Source organism: Gigantopelta aegis, chromosome 3, assembly GCF_016097555.1.
Source record: "Gigantopelta aegis isolate Gae_Host chromosome 3, Gae_host_genome, whole genome shotgun sequence".
Classification (NCBI taxonomy): Eukaryota; Metazoa; Mollusca; class Gastropoda; order Neomphalida; family Peltospiridae; genus Gigantopelta; species Gigantopelta aegis.
The window spans coordinates 65186859-65205653 of NC_054701.1; the positions used below are offsets into that span (position 1 = coordinate 65186859).

Sequence of the window (18795 nt, forward strand, 5' to 3'; positions counted from 1 at the left end):
ACCAGCCTTATGTCCGATAGCTTAACTACGCTTACCGAGGTCGGTTCTGATGAACTACATCATGCGTTAGTTTCAAGGGAGACAATTTATTCCCGTTTTGACAGGCAAAAAACAACATGGCTGATATATTAGCAAATTTACAAAAAGAAGGCATTCATAAGAAGATTATTTACCCTGGAATTGGAGAAATTCCACAGTATTTGGACGGAACAAGGGTATTATGATTATGCAAATTACCGAGTAGTCTAAAGTTAAACTAAAAATGAATAGCATGCCTATTTCCGAGATCACAGATACGAGATGGTGATCATATTTTATCATAATTTACTCTGTTGAATCGCCTTACTTTATAATTTCATTAGTATATTTTAAAACTGCTTTGCAATTGTATTATAATTATTAGTTGAACAAACTGTTTAATTGTTACAGGAAACAACAATCCAAAAAATCTGTAGAATTGATGCAATCAATAATTATCAAAAGGGCCTACCCTAGTTCACCAAGATAAACCTCGCGTGCAAGCACAAACAGCGAGGTTTATCCTGTCTAGGCATTCCACCATTAGCAACTTCTGGACAACGGTTCCGAGGAATTTTGCTCGGAACGAAATTGCGGTCAAAATAACGATTACCATCACATTTCCACACCCTAATCATATATTGTGATATATTTCGAGCTCACTGAGACCAAGAAATACTTACTTTGAAACAATCTTCACTTTGAATTAAAGGAAAAAAAGTCCGACTTTACCGAGCGGATTCTAGCAGCCACTTTCTAGCAGACAATTACGCTGGCAGACAATTTCAGCTGACACGCATGGCGACGTTCTAAACACCGGACTCATACGCCTTTCAAACACCGATATGCTAATTATTAGTATTCACTATAACTTAAGAATTTCAGAGTTTAAAAGAGTATCTTTATATAAAAAAATCACACAAAATCAAAATAACAACCAAGACTCATTTTTATGTTTTAAAAGGTCTTCGAAAGACTCATTTTTATGTCCTTTCGAAGACCTTTTAAAACATAAAAATGAGTCTTGGTTGTTATTTTGATTTTGTGTGATTTTTTTATATAAAGATACTCTTTTAAACTCTGAAATTCTTAAGTTATAGTGAATACTAATAATTAGCATATCGGTGTTTGAAAGGCGTATGAGTCCGGTGTTTAGAACGTCGCCATGCGTGTCAGCTGAAATTGTCTGCCAGCGTATTTGTCTGCTAGAAAGTGGCTGCTAGAATCCGCTCGGTAAAGTCGGACTTTTTTTCCTTTAATTCAAAGTGAAGATTGTTTCAAAGTAAGTATTTCTTGGTCTCAGTGAGCTCGAAATAGATCACAATATATGATTAGGGTGTGGAAATGTGATGGTAATCGTTATTTTGACCGCAATTTCGTTCCGAGCAAAATTCCTCGGAACCGTTGTCCAGAAGCTGCTAATGGCGGAATGCCTAGACAGGATAAACCTCGCTGTTTGTGCTTGCACGCGAGGTTTATCTTGGTGAACTAGGCCTACCCCCGCTTACTGAATCAGTGAATGAAGAAACGTGACTCTATTGAGTTGCGTTATTTAGATCTCACTACACAGATGTCATCTGCCATTGAAATCCATCTTAAACTGCCCATCTTCAAATGTAGATTGACAATAGAACAGGTTCTTGTTGGCACTGACTAACAACTGTACAACTGCCAACATACATTATATATACTCTTCAAAAACGTAGGGGAACCTGAAATATTAAAACATACATTTTGACCACAGTCATCCTAGTAAACCGGCCTCCGTGGCGTCGTGGCAGGCCATCAGTCTACAGGCTGGTAGGTACTGGGTTCGGATCCCAGTCGAGGCATGGGATTTTTAATTCAGAGACCGACTCCAAACCCTGAGTGAGTGCTCCGCAAGGCTCAATGGGTAGCCCATGTAGTGGCAACATCGGTTTTTCTCTCAAAATCTGTGAGGTCCTTAACCATATGTCTTACGCCATATAATCATAAATAAAATGTGTTGAGTGTGTCGTTAAATAAAACATTTATTTCTTCTTTTTTTCATCCTAGTAAAGAACGTTCAGGTCTCAGTCTTTGCCAGGAAAGGCGAGCGATCGCTCGCGCTCGCCTCCACACTCGCCTGGAAAGTTTTAGGCGATCTACGAATCGATCGCCTTGCAATAAACTTTTTTTTTTTTTTTTTAAACTTCTAGCTCCTTTTCTCTATGATTTTGACAAAACAAAACTATCTCACAAATCGGACACAAAAACTATCTCACAAATAAATATGCATAGTAACTATCACGAACTGTTGTGTTTATTTGCATAGTAAAAATCTCGAAATGATGTTTTTCTTTGAAACTCTTTGTTTGCACCGTTATCACAGAAACTCATTCGGAACTCCTCAACAGAATCTATGAACATCACAACTAGGAACATCTCGGCTGATACCAGAGAAATCGTGACGGGCCGAGACATTACAACGGTCCGTTATCGACCAAAGTGTTCCGAATTAGTGGGTGCGTGTGTGTTTTTTCAATGGCGAGAAAAGGTAATTCTGTGGAATTCAAAATATTTAAAGCATAGCCGATGACTGACCATTTTGGTTACAAAATCACAGAGAAAAGTGGTAGAAGTTACGTCAATTTTGTTTGGTGCAAATTATGTGCAAAATACAGGGATTTGTAAAGCGAGCGTCACAAACTACATCAACGGCACGAGTATGGTGACAAAGTGTAATACCTCCCGGCATTATTTAGTAAATAGTACATATACATTTATTGAGGAGAGTGATTGCTCGCCTAGCACCATTTCAGGAGAATGATTTTGCTCATGGCGAAGACTGGGTCTGTTTATCTACACACCGAAACACATTCCATAGTTTGCACATGCATCACGCAGTTGCCCCGTACACGTGCGTGGGGTGTCATTCTTGATTTTGACAATTTCAAGGAAGGTCCATTAATCACTGTGAAACATTATTTCTGTCAATCTTTTTCATTCTGTTGATCATACCGTTGTTATTGTTTTGTTTTTAGTTATTTTTATTGTTTGAATTTGCGATTTACTGATAAAAAACGTCAACTTTCAAATTTCACTTCTGACCCCAACCATCCTTCAAGATCTTTGGTGGTTATAAGACCTACTATAATACTGAACTACTGGTTGTAATGTTTGCCCAATTAATTCACTATTATCATATAACCATTCCCCATAGCTTACAATTTTGGCAATTGTAAATTCTTATTAGAGTTCCCCTACTTTTTTGTGAAGAGTATATAAGCATTTATTTTCACTCAAAAATCGAGAACATTTCTGTCTCAGTTTTTTTGCTATATGACCACATCTGGACCGAACAGATGGTTCATTAACTGATTCACTCCAGCTGTCTCTTCCTCTTTACACCCATGTCCCAAAAGTCAATACACAATATTACAAAATAACATGGACAAAATCCAACCAGAAGGCTTACCATTAAATATACAAATTGTTTTAATTCTTCCCCAGTTTCTAGAAGTGAATATGTGAACCACAACATGTCACAATTAGGAACTATAGTGGACTGTGCTGAATAAACTTTCACTCTCACCCAGAAGTGAACTGTGTAGTGAGACTTTAGTATTTTTATTTTTAAGTATAGTAGCACAAAATTTCATCAAATCATCTATTTAAACTTTAAAAATTACAAATAATGACTTATTTTCAAATAAAATAGCAATTATTACATGAAAGTTATTCGCCAAATTAAAATATAATTGCCATTTGTTTTTAAAATTGGCCAGTGCCAGAGTTAGCTTTAGTATATATAACTGAAATTTTCACGGTTGAATATCATGTGAAGCAATCGATAAAAAAGGAACTATTCCAACAATTAGTTAAAATTATAGATTTAGCAGTTAGCAGTTTGTTGCATGGAGTTTAAAATATTGCTTGTAAGATAATCTTGTACAAACGTCTTCTCTGTTGTTTTTCTTATATAGCTTTGGTGATTTTTTATGTTATTTTTTCTCTGAATATTCATTTATTATTTATTCAAATGTAGTACTAACTATACATATTGTAGTAATACTAATAGTCATATTTTTATGTAAAACTCAATACTGATCTACATCCTAATTTACATTTTTTTAAATTGTAACATCATTTTTTTCGATAGAAAAATGATTGATGTGTGACTTCACACTTTTACTGACATCACTCAGTAGTATGCAAAATTTGCATTGCAAATGTAACCCTGCATATATGCAGATGACACTTTGCCATATATTTTGAGCATGATCACCACAGATTAAGAAAATTGTAAGTTTTTTTAATGTACATATGAGTCATGTGTTTTTGTCCTATTTTGGTTCATGTCCAGAAAAATTCATTTTGAAGACAAAACATATATCAAAACTTTTTGATATATTTAAAATTTCTTGGCTGCTCGACTGTCTTCACTTCTAATTGAAAGACTGGGAACATAAACAAACAGTAGGTGGCATATTACTTTTAAAATGGGGAAATTCCAAATGGCATGACCTAACAGAGACCTCGACTCCACAGGCAGCATCGACATCCCAAACTGTGTTAAGCTTAACAACAAAAACACATACCATGCCCACAGAAAGAATATTCTATATTTTTCAGTTACGGTACATGAAATAAAATATATTCAAATCAGTTAACGTAAAAAATAAACAACGTTGATGTAAAACAAATCCATTGTAGTAAACAAAGGGGGAGTGGGACGTATCCCAGTGGTAAAGCGCTCGCTTGATGCACAGTTGGTTTGGGATCGATCCCCGTCGGTGCCATGGGCCCATTGGGCTATTTCTCGTTCCAGCCAGTGCACCACGACTGGGATCGATCCCCATCGGTGCCATGGGCCCATTGGGCTATTTCTCGTTCCAGCCAGTGCACCATGACTGGGATCAATCCCCGTCGGTGCCATGGGCCCATTGGGCTATTTCTCGTTCCAGCCAGTGCGCTACGACTGATATATTAAAGTCTATGGTATGTGATATTCTGTCTGTGCGATGGTGTATATAAAAGATTCCTTGCTTCTAATGAAAAAATGTAGCGGGTTTCCTTTCTAAGACAATATGTCTGAATTACCAAATGTTTGATATCCAATAGCCGATGATTAATAATCAGTGTGCTCTAGTGGTGTCGTTAAAACAAAAAAGAATAATAAAAACAGTAGTAAACTAAAGTGGAACACCATCCAGTAAACAGGAAAGTGTGTTAGTTTCTAACTGTTTAGAATATTTTTTTGGCTACAGTTATTTTTAATCTAAGTGAGCCCTGGTTCGAATATATATATATATTTTTTAAAGTGTCTTTTAAGAAAAAAAGAGTTTCACTGTTGTTTAACTGAAGAAGACCCTGTATTATTAATATTATTAATTTTATTTTTTCCCTGCTACATTTATATATATGTATCTCTCTTTTCTTTTTATTTGCAGATAACCTTTCATTATCAAACCACCAAAACAGATGAAGACAAAACAGTTCTTGATGACAGTCGAAAACATAGCAAGCCAATGGAGCTTATTGTGGGCAAGAAGTTTAAACTGGAGGTCTGGGAGATTTGTCTTAAAACAATGAAAACCAAAGAAGTTTCTGAATTTCTCTGTGATACAAAGGTACAGTGTGAGATGTTTCATCACTTTACTTACTAGTTAGCAGGTTTTACAGTTTATTTTATTTGATACCAAACAGGGAATTTTCATGTTAACTTCCAAAAGGTGAATTTCATTTGTCTCTAAGTCAATATAAAATCGATCCCAAACCGACTGTGGATCAACCGAGCAGTTTACCACTGAGCTATGTGCCGCCTCTTATGCCTGTCGTGGTACACTGGCCAGAACAAGAAATAGCCCAATGGGATTTTAAAATAAATTTATTTATCTTTCAGCAAACGGCTATATATCCACTGGTAGCCAAGAGTCTGCGTAAGATCCACAGTGACAAGCCGGACGATCACAACCACGAAGAACAGCACTGCTGTGGTATGATGGCGCTCTCGGAACATGGTCTGGGTCACGACGACCTCAACGAACTTATGAAGAAACCACAGCCTCTCATCTTTACACTCGGTTTGTTTTCTTGTAGTACCTGGATGTGATTTTAATTATATATTTTTATATATATATATATATATATAAATCAATAGTGATTTATTAGCTTTTTAGGCTTAAAGCAAAACATTTACAGCCATTCATTTTTACACTTGGTTCATTTTCATTTAGTACCCTGGTGTGATTATTTATTATATATTATGGGTTTTTTTAATGGATGTGATTTATAAGCTTTTTAGGGTTAAAGCAAAATATGTACAGTCATTCATTTTTAATTTGTGTTCGTTTTTCATTTAGTACCTGAATGTTATTTAATTTTTTATATATATAAATGGATGTGATTTATAAGCTTTTTAAAGCTGAAAACAAAACATTGTACAAAGTAGATTTGATTTTTTTTATCTTAAAGCTGAAAAGTTTTGGTATGAAGTTTTCAGCCTTTTTTAAAATTAATTTTTTAGCTTTTATGTTTTCTAATGGTTGTCGCCTCCCTGTCACAATCATGTTTACAGACAGATAATTTATTAATGTCCACCGTATGTACATCACACATTTACAAAATAAAACAAACATAAAAGTACATAAGCCATTCCTTATGGAATTATGAGAGACAGTATGTAGATAAATAATACAAGTGTACAATTAAAATAATAATAATAATAATAACACTAAATTGGGTAGTGGTAGTTTTATGTACATGTAGTTTAAAGTGGTACTTAAGTAATGTAGGTTGATCTGCAAACATGAAAACCCATTGGATATGATCCTGGATTTTAGATCTACTCAAAATATAATTTTCAAAACCATGCCAGTGTTCTTGCTGGGTGAAAATTAAAGGAGGGCGGCCACACAGCACCCTACCCTTCGGGGGGACCAAAAAAAAAAAAAAAAAACCACGAAAAAACGAAAAGCAAAAAAAAAAGCTTGGGGAGAGCTTGGTTGTTACCATGTTGTTGTGTGTTGATAGACTTTGTGGAAAGACATACTCCTTATTTTGATTACAAAAAGTTTATACGAAATACAAGCAGACTCGTCTTTTAATTGAACCGAAGATGTTATCGGTTTGATATTCACTGGCAGTTCTTCATCGAATGAATCGATCGCTGTGATAAAATATTATCGCCAACTGATAAAAAGTTTTTTGTTTTTGTAGTGGCGGTGTATATATTATTTGGCACCCAAGATGAATGATTTTAATGCTAAACACTACCACTTCCGTTGATTTTATAAGCAGTGATATCCCCCCAAAATGAAAAGTTTGCAATATGTTATAAGTACTGCTGAACAAACAGAATGACAGAAATGCCAGAAAGTAAAAATCGTCAGTTACAATCAATTACATCTGTAACTGAGGACAAAATATCAGACGACAGTTAGTGGAAACAAAAGATAGAGTGACCGTTCTGATCACGTGACAAATTTGGCACCAAATAAGTGGGGGGGGGGGGGGGGGGGGGGAGGAGGGTTTCAGTCGGAGATTGCTGAATCCATAACAAATTTAAAATGTTTTTATTGCTCAAATAAAATATAACTTTTATTGTTTGTATTAAACATACAAATGGATACAGGTATGGGACAAAATAGAGGCTGTTAAAAATACTATTAAATGTTTCGTCAGTTGCTTTTTCGTACACAACGCAGCTTGTTTCCATTGATGTCCAGTGTGCAGACTGATCGTTGTGATTTGTTTTATGCGTGAAAAAAGTGTGCATTTGGAAATAGCGGAGATAGGTGCTGGAAAATATAGTATGGTGCTGGAAAATAAAGAGGGGTGCAGAAAAATAAAGGGGGGTGGAGAATGTGAAAGGAGGGCAGCAAAATGCAATAGCAGGGCGGGCTGCCCCGCTTAAATGGAGCAGCGAGAACTCTGCCATGCACAGTTTTCTATATATTTTGTTTGTCCACTCTAATTTTTCTCACATGATCTCACATGATATGGTTAATAAAGTTTTGTACAGTTAGATTTGCTACAAAGGTAACTTGAACAACAATCACTTTTCTATAAATAAAAAACCCCACACCTGATATATGTACCTGTTGCATATGTGTATATTTTAACAGATGTATATGCCCAAAATATTGTAAAAGAACCGAACATGTTTGACGTAGTAAATAATTCTAACCTTAGGACTCAGGATTTTACAATTGTACACTAACTGACTAGAATTTGATGTTTTTACCCCAATGTGACTATGTGCTTCAGCACTGGTGGGGCAGTTGATCCTTCCTGCTATGGCTCCCCCACATCTCGTATGCTGATGATATATAATTCACCATTACCATAATCACTGAAAACTTGTTTTTGATGGATTCTGGTGATGATTATAAGTAACTCACCTAAAATTTGAGATCTGTATGTTACTAATTCAGGAGTGGTGGGGGGGTAGTTCATTGGTACAGCACTCGTCTGAGTCTGATGTGCGATCGATCTAGGATAAATTCCCGTTGGTGGGCCCATTGGGCTATTTTTCATTCCAGTCAGTGCTCCACAACTGGTGTAACAAAGGCTGTGGTATGTACTGTACTGTACTGTCTGTGGGATGGTGCATATAAAAGATCTCTTGCTGCTAATCGAAAAGAGTAGCCCATGAAGTGGTGACAGCGGGTTTCCTCTCTCATTATATGTGTGGTCCTTAACCATATATCTGACGCCATATAACCGTAAATAAAATGTGTTGAGTGCGTCGTTAAATAAACCATTTCCTTCATTCCTAATTCAGGGCTTTACATGTCACTAATTTGGGCACAACAGGGATTTTTGTGTTATCTGAATACAGGAAGATCGTTTTAAGAGTTGTTGACATATTCAGAAATGCATTTCAGATTACTGTTATGTAATTAAATGTAACATTTCAGTGGTTTTGAGGTGAAATATTTTGAGGTTATCATGTTTGTACGCAATTTGGGCATGATTACTTTGGGTATATGTATTTTGGGCACAATGTTTATCATCTCGACTTTGATGCAATCTAAAACCCTACTAATTTCTGTTTTATTGCAGATGTATTGAAGGTAGAGCTTCCCGGAGAGTTTGACAAGGAAGTGTGGACGATGGACGAAGATGAGAAGTTGTCTCAGGTTCCTGTCATCAAACAGGAAGGAAATCAACTGTACTTGCAGAAAAAATACACGGACGCTGCCAAAAAATACGCCACAGCCATTGGAATGCTAGAACAACTACTGCTTAAGTGAGTCGATCTTCACTTGCTAATTTAAAAAGCTTCTGTTGTTTTCACTATTATGTTTCTTAATTAGTAGACCAAACCATTAACAAGCTTGTACATCACTGTAGATTTTTAATCCACTGCAGGTCGACCGGAGGGGAATATATGTTTCGTCTTTCTGTCTGTCTGTGTCACATGTCGTTTTCCGGGTGTATGTTTCACAATGCCTCAAGATATAGAGCAGAAATTTTGTGTATAGCTTTATCATGTACTGTTACATAGGAAGTTTGACTTTCATGGCAATTTGCCTATTTGTATGAGTTATGACCCTTGAACTTAGGAGTTAAAAAAAACTACGTTTTCCAGACTTTTATTTTTGCAATGCCTCGGAAATATTGAACTGATGTTTTGTGTACAACTTTATCATGTACTGTTACAGCTCAAGTTTGACTTTCATGGAAGTTTACTAATTTTTGACAGAGTTATTGCCCTTAAAGTTAGGGGGGCGGGATGTAGCTCAGTGGAAAAGTGTCTCTTTATGTGCGGTCAGTCTAGGATCGATCCCCGTCGGTGGGCCCATTGGGCTATTTCTCGCTCCAGCCAGTGCACCACAACTGGTATATCAAAGGCCGTGGTATGTGTTATCCTGTCTGTGGGATGATACATATAAATGATCCCTTGCTGCTAATCGAAAAGAGTAGCCCATGAAGAGGCGACAGCGGGTTTCCTCTCTCAGTATCTGTGTGGTCCATAACCATATGTCCGATGCCATATAACCATAAATAAAATGTGTTGAGTGCGTCGTTAAATAAACTTAGGAGCTATAAAAATGTATTGGGACTCGTATGTATTGCTTTTAACAGTACTCCCAAAATGCTTAAAAAATTATCACATTGAAGGGAAGTAGTGTGGTGCTACTGAAAATAATGTTTTTCCTTTAACCCTTTCAACATGCGATCCTCTTTGGTCAATACAACTTCAAAAGAATTGATTGTCCTGTGAAGATACCTAAAATAACTAGGCTTGAGGATGTAATAACAAAGAATTGGAATACAGTAATAATTAAGGGTCTTCTCTAGCTGGAGGTGACATTTAAATGTAAAAGGACACCACACTAAATATGGCACTGTTCATGGTTATAAATACATAATAAATTGTGGGTGCAAGTCCACATGCAGCATATTGTGGTGTAGTGAGGATAGTACGGTTACTCTAAGAATGACCTAAACCTTTTTTTCTTCATTCAAATATGAGATCATTGCTAGATCGAACATTTAAAGCTTGATCTGGCTTTTTATTTGACTGTGAATACTAAAAGTTTTGCTTTAAAAAAAAAAAAAAAAAAAAAAATAGTGCTCAATTAATTCAGATAACCAATTGACCACAGTATGAAATGGAGCAAAATGTCAAATCAGACTGAGTTCCCATGAGTAATTTGAAAAAAATAAATATTTCCACTGAAGTTCAATATTTTGGATATAGAAATATTGTGTTAAAAAAATGAAAGAAAGGAAATATTAAACAGGCCATAAAGAGGCTGTATAAATTATTCTGTTGGCTCTCTTGTGAGATGGTTCAAGCATTATTAGTGTTTTCCCTAGCTTGTTTTAGCATGGTGCAGCACCATGCCTCAATAGTCTAGTGCCATCTTGCCTTAACTCTTTCACCACTAAGTTTTACAGCCTTGACCTTCCCTGCACACTGAGTTTAAATAGCAGATTTATGATCATGTTTGTTAAAGGATAAAACTACTTGTTTTATCATTAATTTTAGTTATAGGCTATACATTTCCAGAAAGGTGAATGGACGGCTGTCTAGATAAAAAAATAATACTTTAAAAATGTTAGATTCAACAGATATAAATCTGGTAATTACAGGTAAACTATGCATATTACTCACCTATTTGAGTAGGTAGGACTGGTAATTTAAAAAAAACAAACAGTACAAATGTTTTTCTTGTTGGATAATTAATTAATTAACATTCCAGTTATAATTTTAAAAATATATTTACAATGCTTTTGCAAAATTAACAAGCCATAATAAGCTTTCATTTCATCGACAGAAACATCATACCACACACCTTTGTTGTTAGCAGGATCTGTTTCACGCTTTTTTTTGGCATTTCATGTTGGTAAATTACACAATTTTTCCATACACAGTATTGGAATAAAATAGCGAAAAGTACTTATGGCGTTTGTGTTGACGTCAAACACTTTTACGGGCCCCGGATTTTTAGTAAACGTTGATCTGCAGGTAACCGAATATGGCTCATGTGTCCAGGTAAACTCAGGCGCGTGGTAAAACAGTGGCAAGTCATCTTGTAACTCGTCGTCGGTATCATTTTCTTCTAAATTGCCATGTTGAATGACATTTCGCTCACGATCGCCAATCTCGATTAAATCAAATGCACCAAAGTCCATATTATCCCACATTTCATCATCGGAAAACCCGTCATCTGAATCGCAACCATTGTTTTCAACAGACGAAATTTCGTCACCTCGGTTCATGTTTAATTACAGTCAAAATATCAGTATAAACTTGGAAAAACTCATTCAAAATTCGCTAGAACATGGGCGCAGCCATTACAGTGTGTCACATGGCAGCTATGGTCGCGCGAGATTTTGTCTAATTATAATATTGATGCGTCACTCGGCGCCAAATATGAACAGGTGTTACAAGCCGGTAAATCGGCCTGTCGTGCTGAGAGGCACTGGTATCGCTAGCCGGTATACCGGCCTGTCGTGGTGAAAGAGTTAACAAGCTTTTTTCAGTAATTAATTCTAAAATTGCTTTTATAAAACACCCCAAAAGGTATTATTAATTAATAAGATATGCCTTTTATATCTTTTTTCATTCATTTATTAAAGCAAGCACATAAATTACATTAATGTTTATTTCAATTAATTTTTGTGTATTTTTAATGAAAAACAAGTGCCCCGAAAATGGTGAAAATGCCCCATAAGTGTTTGGTCTACCATGCCTTGCCAAATTTTTAGGGAAATCACTAATTATATTATATATAGAGTATTCGTCACAAGTGTTTTTAATATGGAAAATATCAACTGAGTTTATGTTAATCAGTATTTGTTGAGGCTCTGCTGAGACAAATACCAATTAACTAGAGAGGGTGATATTTTACACATTAAAAAACATGAGTAGCAAATTCTGTTTATCCTATAACACTTCTAAAATAACACTTTAATTTGATATTTAGTAAAAAGTTCTGAAGTTGCCTGACCAGTAATATGACGCCATCATGATTAGCACAAATATAGTTTGATGTCAGACACTTCTACTAAATCTCATCAAAATGTTAGGCTCAGGTATACAAGTCTTGTTGGCTGTAAACTAATCACCCATTCACAGTAAAACATTACTAAAGCCCAGTTCTCACTTGAATTTTTTTTCGTACAACTGCGGTGCGACTAAAAGATTGTACAGCCGTGCGATTCCCGTATAAATTACCTAGGGGCCCCCCCCCCCCCCTCCCCGCACAGTCTCACTTGTGCAACTGCCATGCGACTGCCTTTCTGCACCGGGCTCACATACGCTCACATGAGATTTGCACAGGTTGCACGACAGTTGCAGGGAAGTGTGATGGATGTCGCACGGGAGTCGCAGGGGGTCCGCTGGGAGTCGCACATCTCGGCTCCCTTAAGACTCACGTACGACTCCCGTGCGACCTATCATACTGCTGTGCAACCTCTATGCGACCAATGCGAACTGTGCGAACCTAGAGACAGCCGTACGATAATTTTAAACATTTGAAAAATGTCGCACTGGCATGCGACATGTCCGAAATACACACGACACCCCTACAACGTGTGCGAATCATCAACATACTGCCGTGCGACTCCCGCACGCCCTGTATGATTTGGTGGTCGCACGGAATTCGCGTAGAAAATCGTTCAAGTGAGAACGGGGTTTAACCGAGTTAATAATGGTAAATATCAAATGAGTTTATGACATGGATATTATGGGTAAGTTATAGGACAGATAGAGAATAATACATGAGATACCATTTATCTCACAAGAAGTTATTTTAAAATGTATCTAACCAGCGAAAGCGAGTTGTGAAATAAATGGTATCTAATGGAGACGAATGTATTATTCTATTTCTTACAACCCTTTACACCTGTAGCTGTTTTTTTATTGGACATATGGCATTGATGACCTGGTCATCACCTAGGAGCAGCCAGTCATATGTCTTGAAATTGTTAACACCCGTACGTTATCAAAAATAACGCATGGTGTTCTCACCAACGGGTGTGTAAGAAAATGATTTACTATAGGTCTGTTACATGTTTTGTGTTGTCAGAGAGAAGCCCGGAGACGAGGACTACGTGAACCTAGAGAAGTTGAAGATCCCACTGTTGTTGAACTACTCCCAGTGTAAACTTCTACAGAGTGAATTCTACCCCGTCATAGAGCACACCACAGAGGTCCTAAAACTGGATCCAGGTGAGACACAGTGCATTCAGGCAGTGGCAGATATAGAGGGGGGTGGGGGGGGGTTCACAAACTGGATCCAGGTGAGACACAGTGCAGGCAGGCAGTGGCAGACATAGAGGGGGGTTCACAAACTGGATCCAGGTGAGACACAGTGCAGGCAAGCAGTGGCAGATATAGAGGGGTTCACAAACTGGATCCAGGTGAGACACAGTGCAGGCAGGCAGTGGCATATATAGAGGGGGGTTCACAAACTGGATCCAGGTGAGTCACAGTGCAGACAGGCAGTGGCAGATATATAGGGGGGTTCAGAAACTGGATCCAGGTGAGTCACAGTGCAGACAGGCAGTGGCAGATATAGAGGGGGGTTCACAAACTGGATCCAGGTGAGTCACAGTGCAGACAGGCAGTGGCAGATATAGAGGGGGGTTCACAAACTGGATCCAGGTGAGTCACAGTGCAGACAGACAGTGGCAGATATAGAGGGGGGTTCACAAACTGGATCCAGGTGAGACACAGTGCAGGCAGGCAGTGGCAGATATAGAGGGGGGTTCACAAACTGGGTCCAGGTGAGTCACAGTGCAGACAGGCAGTGGCAGATATAGAGGGGCTTCACAAATTACTAATGGAAATATGTTGTGGGTTTCCTCGCATTACCAAATGTTTGACATTCAATAAATCAATGTGCACTAGTGGTGTCATTAAACAAAACAAACTCTTCTTTTTTTTTTACCCTAAAACTTAGAATCTAGACACTGTTTATTGGGCATTGGCTGTGTTCTGTTCTCTATTATACTTTTTTTTAAACCTTGATAGTCTTATATTAAACTGGATGGTATGACTCACGGCTATAATTATTGATTAATTTCAGACAACATCAAAGCACTGTATCGTAGAGCAAAAGCTCATGTTGGTGCCTGGAACATAGAGGAGGCTCGGGCAGACTTTGACAGAGTACTGGAACTTGATCCGAAGTTGTCTTCTTCTGTAAAGCAGGAAATGAAACATCTAGAAGACATTTTGAAAGAAAAAGAAAACCAAGAAAAGAAATCTTTGAAAGGAATGTTTAGTTGACTGTATACGCTTTTAACTTAAATTATTGTTATTCTTATATTTATTGTTGTTATTTATTTATCGTTTATTAATAAAACCATGCTCAAATGTTGAGGAAAGGTCTGTTCTGTTTTCTGCCATATGAAAGGATATCACAGTGACCTAAAGGTTTGAGATAAATCACAAGTTTTCAAGATCTGGAATTATCAAGATTTACATCGAGTGGGTGTTAGTGTCTATCATTCATACATGTATTTGTGCAGGACATAGCTCAGTGGTAATGTGCTCGCCTAATGTGCAATCGGTCTAGGATCAATCCCAGTTGATAGGCCCATTGGGCTGTTTCTCATTCCAGTCAGTGCACTATGATTGGCATAACAAAGGTCGTGATATGTGCTATCCTGTCTGTGGAATGGTGCATATAAAAGATCCCTTGCTACTAATGGAAAAATGTAGTGGTTTTACTCTACAACTGTGTGTGAAAGTTACCAAAATGTTTACATCCAATACCCAGTAATGAATAAATCAGTTTGCTCTAGTGGTGTCGTTAAACAAAAAGAAAACTTCATATACATATATATTATATAACCAGGAAGACTTTCAAATGTGGAATGGACAGTTTGTTTCAATTTTTTTTAGTGCAGATCATTATTATTAGCCGAGTAAATAACATATTGGCAGGTCGAATTTTAGATTTTTACAATTATTTCTTCTGTTTTCGTTTTTTATCCCACTGCTATCTTTCCTTTTTCTCCATTAAATTCCATCATATTTCTTCCCGATCTGGCAGCGCCTCAAACCCCCATGGCTGCGGGGAAAATGCAGATATAAAAGATCCCTTGCTGCTAAATGGAAAAATGTTGGGGGTTTCCTCTCTAACTATATATCACGATGACCGAATATTTGACTTTCTGTAGCCGTGGTGTCGTTAAATAGAACAAGGGGCAGGATTTAGCTCAGTCGGTGGATCCATTCAGCTGATTGTTTTTTTTCTCATTCCAACCAGTGCACCACAACTGGATAAAGGCTGTGGTATGTGCTTTCCTGTCTGTGGGAAAGTGCATATAAAAGATCCCTTGCTGCATTAGAAAAAATGTAGCAAGTTTCCTCTGATGACTACGAGTCAGAATTACCAAATGTTTAATATCCAGTAGCTGATGATTAATTAATCAATGTGCTCCAGTGGTGTCGTTTAACAAAACACACTTTAACTCTTAACTTTTGATGGTATACTGATACCTCTTTTCTGATAGCAGTATTGATTTTAAAACAGACAAATTTACATCCGTAACATTCATGTACGTACTGAAAGTAAAGTGTGCTACCACCTAAAATGGAAATACATGTAGTTGTTTGACATTATGGAATCAAGGTTTGAGACCAGTCAGGAAATGAGATTTCTGGTTTCTAGTAGTGTTTCCCACCTGATTCAGTGGGAAAGTACAAAGCTACATGCACTACTTTCACCCACTTACGTATTTTGTTGGGGGTTTTAGTGTTGGCTGCTTGTGATTTTTTTTTTAAATATGCTTTTGTATTCAACATGTATGACCAGAGGTGGATCTAGAGGGCCCGCTCCCCTCACCCCCTACCCCTAAATTTTGCGACAGTTATAATTTTATTATATTATTTTTTTTATGATCCCCCTCCAAACCTCCCCCAAAGTTCCCTTGGCATTCCGCCTCATGTCATTAGGGCCCCTCCTAAATGGATTTCCTGGATCCGCCACTGATGACTCTATTCTCAAATAGAAGTCCTGGGATATCATCATTAATATCATCATCTATGTGTGTGTGTGTTCTGAAAAATATTTTTTTATAACTGAATATATACTGATAAATAACAACAACCACAGCAACTAGTTAAAATTCATTTATATTTGCAGACAAATATTCTTCAATAAAGTCAATGAAAAGAAAAGCATTTTTTTTTTAGTGACCAGTCATACTGGCTATATAATGTACTTTTTTTTTTCTAAGGTAATAAATAAATTATTACAGGAACATATGTGTCATATAAATTTTGTACAACACATTTGAGCTACGGTGATAACATATAGCCTAATTCTGATAAACAGGTCGGTTTCACCAAAGAACAATATTTTCATCATTGACTTCACAGTATTCTTGAAAAGGTTGTGTAACCAATTAGTTGAGCCGCATGAGTAATTAAGTTATGTATGTAAAAAATAACCTATATTAGGTGTTCCCATTGTATTATTTCCTAGTCAGTCTCTCTCAGAAAAAAAAAAAGTTGATTAAAAAAAAAAATCATAACCAAACCACGTGTCCATTTTTAACAAAATGAGTTGGAATTCATGATGAATATATTTTTTATTTAGTCCACTAACCACAGGTATTATGTTCAGTTGTTACTGACTGACACACACATGTATAATATACAGGTATAAATTATTTTTATATATATAGGCTTATTAACAGCCCAGTTTGTCGACCCTTCAGTACATAATAAAAGGATTGTAATTTACTTTAAAAAAAAATTGTGACTGTGTGTCCATCTTCAGAGGGCTCTTCCTGGTTTTTATTTTTAGCTCCTGGTCTGGTGCTTATAAAACGTTTAGAGTCTAGACTCGAGACCAGTGGCCTAGCCAGCATGAGGCAGATGAGGCGCTTACCTCGTCTGGAATTTCCCTAGATTTATTTTATTTTCCCATGACACTGAATGATATTTATTTTACAGGTCTGGGTTTGCCTCAGCGTTTTTTCTTCTCTGGCTACGCCCCAGGAGACTAATAGAGTCTGATACACTAATGTCATGACAACGCCATACAAACTGTATGCGTGTGACATCATTTGAGATTGAGTCTGGACTCTAAAAGTGTTATAAGCATGAGCCCTGGTCTTGTTGGCCACTTGCCCCCTGTTTTTACCCTGGCCTTTGTGACAGGGAATGGTGAATTAAAACAAAAGCATGCTGAAATGTTTAAAGGTAATAATAATATATAAAAATTCGTGAACTGAGCGCAGCAATATGTTCGTTGGCTTGAATGCCGAAAGGTCGAACTCTTAACAAAAGAAAATCTTAATTGCAGTCTTAAGAAAATCCATCTGGAATATGTGTGACCAATTTAACACTGGAATGCATGTGACCATTTTAAAGTTGCATTATATCAGAGTTCGAATTTGTACAGATGTACGAGAATTTTTTTACTTAGAATGTATTTAGTATATACATGAATATTCTTTTAAAAAAAAACCCAAAAACAACCCAAGAATATTGAAAAGTAGCAAAGCTAGTCCCACTTTGAATTCATTATAAATGTGGCGAGATTTATTTGTGATCACAAGAGGAGAAGATGTATAGATATATGTAATTAAATTAATCACTTGTTATAATAAGTCAAAGTTTGTAAATTTATAAATGTATCACCGCCTCCCAAGTAAGCCAAGATAATGTGTTTGCGCCATGGTATTATATACCCACGACTTATATCTAACGTGACATGATAAAAAGCTGTTAGAAGCTGAACTCAAATAATATACCAGCACAAGTTCACAAAATGGCTGCTAGGTGTCTTTCCAATTAGCGTCCTCGTTATAATTGTTTAAACACAGGCACGGCGGAGCAGGGGGTGGGGGAAATGGGGATAATTCTGAATCAAGAATATTATTGGTAGTAAATCTTAACGCAGGGATGAATTTTACTTGTAGAATGCAGGAAATTGCATTTCACGATATTAAATTTTCACAATTTTACGGGGGAGCATACCCCCGAACTCCCTAAAAACTTTGCTTTGCGCCCTCCATCTGATCAGACCCCCCCCCCCCCCACACACACACATATACCCAATGTCTGTTTGCTTGTTTGCTTCCGTCGTGCCTGAAACAGAGATGTGATTGTTCACATTTTTATCCTATTTCAGCTTCTTTGTGTAAAATTATGTTCATAAACCATTTGGTCTGAAGTATTAAAAATACAACTTAACTTTGGTATAGAGTTTTCATCTTTATACAAATCATTTCAACTTTAATACCTAAACATGTAGCACATCCCTGATTAAAGTCTAATATAAAGTTTGATAAAGGCAAGCAATGAATAATGCAAAAACAAACGTGAACAGT

The 18795-nt window shown here is 36.8% G+C and overlaps 1 protein-coding gene across 1 annotated transcript; it reads left to right on the forward strand.

The window, feature by feature from the left end:
* Positions 1-83: 83 nt before the first annotated feature.
* On the forward strand, positions 84-14768 carry LOC121391748 (AH receptor-interacting protein-like). Its single transcript, XM_041523270.1, has 6 exons — positions 84-215; positions 5433-5612; positions 5885-6065; positions 9049-9235; positions 13530-13672; positions 14532-14768. Exons 1-6 carry the CDS (start codon positions 117-119, stop codon positions 14732-14734), a joined length of 993 nt encoding a protein of 330 aa, XP_041379204.1. The 5' UTR covers positions 84-116; the 3' UTR covers positions 14735-14768.
* Positions 14769-18795: the final 4027 nt, after the last annotated feature.

What these genes read in the sequence shown, in the direction of transcription:
- LOC121391748 (XM_041523270.1), top strand. Translation starts at nt 117, where the DNA reads ATGGCTGATATATTAGCAAATTTACAAAAAGAAGGCATTCATAAGAAG. An exon ending in AGTATTTGGACGGAACAAGG is followed by an intron (nt 216 to 5,432) that starts GTATTATGATTA and finishes TTTTATTTGCAG; the next exon opens with ATAACCTTTCATTATCAAAC. An exon ending in CTAGAACAACTACTGCTTAA is followed by an intron (nt 9,236 to 13,529) that starts GTGAGTCGATCT and finishes TTGTGTTGTCAG; the next exon opens with AGAGAAGCCCGGAGACGAGG.